This window comes from Dipteris shenzhenensis, chromosome 4 (assembly GCF_047967505.1).
Source record: "Dipteris shenzhenensis isolate YYH24624 ecotype China chromosome 4, Dip_SZ_1.0, whole genome shotgun sequence".
Lineage (NCBI taxonomy): Eukaryota > Viridiplantae > Streptophyta > Polypodiopsida > Gleicheniales > Dipteridaceae > Dipteris > Dipteris shenzhenensis.
In genome coordinates, this window is record NC_141599.1 from 5,080,167 (window position 1) to 5,085,916 (window position 5,750).

General features: G+C 43.3%; 1 protein-coding gene across 1 annotated transcript; it reads right to left on the bottom strand.

The window, feature by feature from the left end:
* Positions 1–320: 320 nt before the first annotated feature.
* On the bottom strand, positions 321–944 carry LOC147902365 (histone H4). Its single transcript, XM_087373363.1, has one exon. The coding sequence runs from the start codon at positions 819–821 to the stop codon at positions 510–512; it is 312 nt and encodes a 103-aa protein (XP_087229489.1). The 5' UTR covers positions 822–944; the 3' UTR covers positions 321–509.
* Positions 945–5,750: the final 4,806 nt, after the last annotated feature.

Below are 5,750 nucleotides of genomic sequence, written 5' to 3' on the forward strand. Positions count from 1 at the left end.
TTCAATTCGAGGAAAATCCACGCCAATTTACATCTCGAAAGCGAGAAAAAGCTCACATTCTTGTCTGAAACTAAGTGAAATTCCCGCTGAATTAAAAACGCAATGCAAACTTGAGAAAATACGTAAGAGCTTCTCAATCGAGGAAGCGCGAAAAGCAAACCTCAGCTCCTATAGCCTGTCCACAATTAGTTCGCCTGAGTAAAATTCGCTATACCCTAGCATCCAGAAGCAGTCGGACTTCTTTAACGCAGGGAAATTAAATTCATTACTCTACAGTGGATTGCACTCGCATAGAAAACGACATCTCAACTGCCGTAGTCTGAAAAACATGTAAGAGCTTAACAGAAGGTCAAGAAAGATACACCGAGTTAGAAAGGGCAAATGCTCAAGAGGAAAGATCAACATTCTGTTGATAATAATTACAATCTTTGGTTCCCACATAAATGTCTGGAGTTGCACCGCAATGGCACCATCCAAGGCCCGCCAGAGTTTAGAGCAGAAAGTAAAGATCAACCTCCAAAGCCATAGAGAGTCCTGCCCTGCCGCTTGAGAGCGTAGACGACATCCATGGCGGTAACAGTCTTGCGCCGGGCGTGCTCGGTGTATGTGACAGCATCACGGATGACATTCTCAAGGAAGATTTTGAGGACGCCACGGGTTTCTTCGTAGATGAGGCCACTGATACGCTTGACACCGCCACGGCGGGCAAGGCGACGGATGGCGGGCTTGGTGATGCCTTGGATGTTATCACGGAGGACCTTGCGGTGGCGCTTGGCACCGCCTTTACCAAGGCCCTTGCCGCCCTTACCACGACCCGACATTTCTGATTCCAACAAGGAACGATCTCACCAACAAGATGTGCAGACTCTGCAGAGTAACAAGATGAATAGCGACAATCTGCAGAGCAACAAGATTGAATAGCGGGATGAATCCAAACACGAATTTAACACTGCCACTCTTTGGTTTATATAACTCCCCCTCCCTCTCTCATAGCCGTCCGATCCTCATTCCATCCACGGCTCTCCTCTCCCCTTCCCTTACATCCTCAGCCGCCCATCTTGTTTGCATCAACGGTCCTCCTTCCCCCCACCCCGGATCGATCCATAGCCCACCCTACCGTCGACTTCCTCTCATAGTGTGCCTTGAGCACATTCCCTCGTCCATCAAAATAAGGCAGGTTTCACACACAAGCGCACCCAAACATCCAATCAACGATGACCTTTGTTTCACACACAGGCACCTAGAATCAGCCAATCAACGATGGCACTGTCTTGACCTTCGTTTCACACACAGGCACCCAGATTCAACAAAAAAATGATGTGGTAGCTGACTCGATGCCTAGACATGCTCAAAAATGTGGGTGGCCTCAATTTACCGCCCGAAAACACGTCTAGCCATACTCCACCAATTAGGAGGAGAGGCCAAGATTTGAACCTAGGTCCCCCTATCCAAAACTAGGGGGGTCACCAAGTCCATTGGGATGCTAGAACCTCATGCTTTTTACAATATAATTAAATCATCGGATAGTGTGAAACCATCCGCCCACAGACACCACTCTACACCTCAAGGAAGGGCGGACGCTGTATTTTGTTCTATCTTCTATTCACGGATGGGTTTGAAACCGCCCTAAATAACAGAGACAAAGTTGTCTCGTGATCTCGATGTGTTTCCTTGTGTCTCAATGACATGCACAAAGCACCTTTTCTGCTTATGGCTACAGGAGTTTCGCTTAAGTGTAGCAATATAAATGCCTAAAGGAGCTCCGCAATGTGCGGCATGCCAAGTCTTGAGCTTAACATTGCCAATTTTCTAATAGAGGCCTATTTTTTGGAAAGCCCATTCGTGGAAATGCTCACTTTCTTAGAGAGCAGTCATGCCGGTTCATGGAAGTCTTTGGTATCACGATCACGCATCCAAGGTTGTTTGGAAAGAGCCAATAAGTCTAATTGGAGGAGTGAGCTCAGAGTTGTGTGCATTTATATTCTCTGGCGCTGCAGAATAAAATCTATTTGCAGAAGAGGTAACAAACTTACTTCAAGCCAATGCCCCTCCTCAAAAGGAGGGGCAATATTTTGTTGTGGAAGACAGAGCAATTCCCAAAGCAATTTTCCATATTTGAGAATTTGTGGCATGGCGTGATTGCTCTCTTAGGGTAGTTACCCACCAAAAGTGTGCGAGTGGGCATTGCTACATACACACGAAAGCAGTAAAGATGGGTCCTTGCGTGCCCAAGCTTGGGCAAGTGGCAAAATTCCTACGTGACAAATTGAATGTCCAATTGTGGCATCTCACACATTAAATTTTGGTTGGTTGATTGCTCATCCAATATCCTATAGACTATTATGTTAAACTCAATACGTGACCACAAACTCAAGCATAAGAGGAGCATGATTCAAGTGAAATAATTGGCAAAGACACTCTGTGACTAGTATCCTGCTGCATTCAATGAAAAATATGCACCAGGCGTTAACAAGCTCCTATTTCCACCCCTATAAGCAAACTCGTATCCTGTAGTATGGAAAAGTTTAAGGAAAACATTGCACTTAATGCATCAATTAAGCTAGTGACGACTCATCAAGCACAATCGAACAATCATCAAGGAAAGTCTAATCAAGTAAGTTGAAGCAAAAAACCAAATATCTATTCGGATCTATGCCGTGGTGTATCCGTCAACCATGAGTAGCAAAAGAACCTATGAAAAAAGCAAAATAGGGATTATGCCACTCTACCATGATCACTTCCATGCTACAAATAAAGGAATACATAATCGTTTTAGCTTACTTTTAGGGTTCATCCCAACCACTAAAAAGAGAGCCAATGCTATCTATTTGTATTCATAAAATCTTTACGAACATTATCGTGTTCAATATAAGGATAGGAGCCAGCTCAATGGGTAGTCTTAAACAAATATAAATACTATTCGAATTTTAACCTTATGCAAAAGCTTTTTTTTTAACACAAAGTAAAACTTGATTATACATATAGATGGGAATCAGGTCACCATTGTAAGTATGTATTTAGTAATTAAGTTGAAAATATTCCCTTAGAAAAGGATCATAGCTCAATCAACATAATCCAAAATTTACAAGATCTCATTCATACCATTAGAATGTTTTCATCACTTGTCATAAGTACTAACCTCAATTGGCATTATGTATTTGGACCAGAATAGTTTTTAGTATAGGATATAATGGAGCAATATATTTATGTAATATCTAGTGATCATAGTTTCTAATATAGGATAAAATGGAGCATAGAGTAACGTTGTCATTCAAAAATGATAATATATCTTCTTTGACCATATACAAGTATCATGCATTCATACAAAAAGTTAGTCATAAACTGCAATATAATGTGCCCATAATGCATGTACATTAAATCTTCACATGTTAGAATGTGAGAAAGGGAATAATTTAATTATGAAATCAGGGATCAATGTAGGAAATGGTCTTCTATGCACACATGTATGCTAAGGGTCCATCTAATACAATATTGAAAATTGATGTGAGTATGAGTGTATGCATCCATCGGTGATGTATATGAGTGTATGCATCCATCCGTGATGTATATTGTTGTACTAATCCATGCTGCTTTACGGCTTGAGTTGTTTGTAGTGCAATTAATGATGACAATAATGTTCTATTTTTTAAAAGAAAAATGCCATAAAAATTTCATGCTGCAAAACACACACGAAAAAATGGCATTTGTAGCATTAATCCAAGCATTTCCTATAAGCAATCTACATCCCTCCCTCTTCTGCTTACTCCTTTTGGCCACCTCCACAATTAATCACAACAATGTAGCGCAATTAATCACAACAATGTTGTATTTTCAAAAAATTTCATGCTACAAAACACACATGAAAAAATGGCATTTGTAGCATTAATCCAAGCATTTCCTACAAGCAATCTACATCCCTCCCTTTCCTGCTTACTCCTTTCGGCCACCTCCACCCTCTTGTTGCCTTCAAGACTGCCTCTTGCCTCCTCGCCTCCTTGCTTTCACACGTCCTCACCTCCTTGCTTTTTTGCCTTCTCACCTCCTTGCATCATGCTTGTTGTTGGCGATTCCAAGGCCGTCCCTCCCCTCATTGGCCAGCTCCTCTACTCCTCACATCGTCCTTCCCCTCATTTTGGTGTCTCCAATGAATAGCTTGGAAGTCTTGTTTTTGGAGGGGGGAAGCATAAGAATGGAAACATGTTAATGCGTTGTCATTTTTTGTGCTTTTGCCACCCAAAAACAAGACCTACAAAGCCCTTGCTTAATCTTGAATGAGCCTCTTGATTTTGGGGGTGTAATGGTCGAAAATGGTAGCGTATTAGGCCATTTTCGACCATTATACCCCCAAAATCAAGAGGCTCATACAAGCTTAAGCAAGGGCTTTGCAAGCATTGCAAGTCTAGTAAATGAAATCAATCAGATTAGGAATTGGCAAACTCGGTTTGGGAATGGTCAGAAATACTTTATCTTTGAATAATGCCTTGGATCATGGGATGGGGTCCCATGAACCTGCTGCCTGTGATGACGAATGGTTCTGCCCTTGACTAAAGGTGACATGTGTGTAGTAGTAAAAGGAAAAAAATGTGGATATGATAGCCCTCACGGAATCTCTAAGGGGTCTTGATTTTGGCCATGATTTGCACCTTCTAGCACTTGAGCCATACATCAATTTCCAACACTTGAGGCACATAGTGGCTTCACCCACGCAACGTTTCCAGCTGCAATCCAAGCATCAAGCAATCTCATATTTTGTATCCAGAGACATTATGGGAGGTAGAGCCTCTTTTTGGTAGCCTCACTAGCAATATATTGTTAGAGTTAGCTCAAATGTCCACCTCTCATGTAACCCACCAATATTCTGTGTACCCAATGTTGTAAGGCCCCCATATGAGGAGAAGCCATGATGGGTATCGGATATTGGGAGGGATCCCCAGTTTAGACACTGGAAGGGGTCTTAGAGTAGACCAGATGGTTATGAGACGGCTTAGGAGCCAAGAGTAGATACCCGTCTGCAAAAGGGGGGGTTCGGGGGGGCGATAGCCCCCCCGATAGCAGGGGGTCCGGGGGGCGCAGGCCCCCGGTGGGGGTCTGGGGGGCTGGTCTTCCAGGCCGACTGTCTATTAGGCCGACTGCCTATTACAGGGCCGACCGTCAACCACTTACACTATATAAGTGGCCACCCCCTATCATCAGATCACCAGTTCTTCACGCTCATAGTCCTCCGTCCAGCATCTGTCTAGATCACCATCGAAGCTCTGTCTGTAGAGCGCACGGGTGGACAGCCAACCATCAGTTGTATCAGCAGTTTGGTATATCAGAATTTTTGTATTCTCTCCAGCTTTCCATCGTGTACTTGCGTTTTGTTGTTATCTTCCGCTGCGTACTATTTTCTTACATGGTATCAGAGCTCAGGCTATCTGAGTAACGACTTTATTGCAAGTTCAACGAGCTTTGTTAGCAAAGGCTACTAGGAGTGATGGCTGCACCAACCCCGTTGCGAATTCGTCCACCTGCCTTCAATGAAGGCAAGCTCGATGGGACGAATTATACTTTGTGGAAATTCAAGATCAGCGCGATCTTGGATTCATATGAGCTTCTGGATACTGTTCTGGGATTGGATCCAGATTCGGTTGGATCACCGAATCCAAACAACCCCAACATCATAACGCCACCGAATGCAGATCTTCTTCGGGCATGGAAACGAAGGAACGCAGATGCACTCTGCGCTCTTATTACCATTTCAAGTGATT

Coding starts and splice junctions, on each gene's coding strand:
- LOC147902365 (XM_087373363.1), bottom strand. CDS start 821: ATGTCGGGTCGTGGTAAGGGCGGCAAGGGCCTTGGTAAAGGCGGTGCC.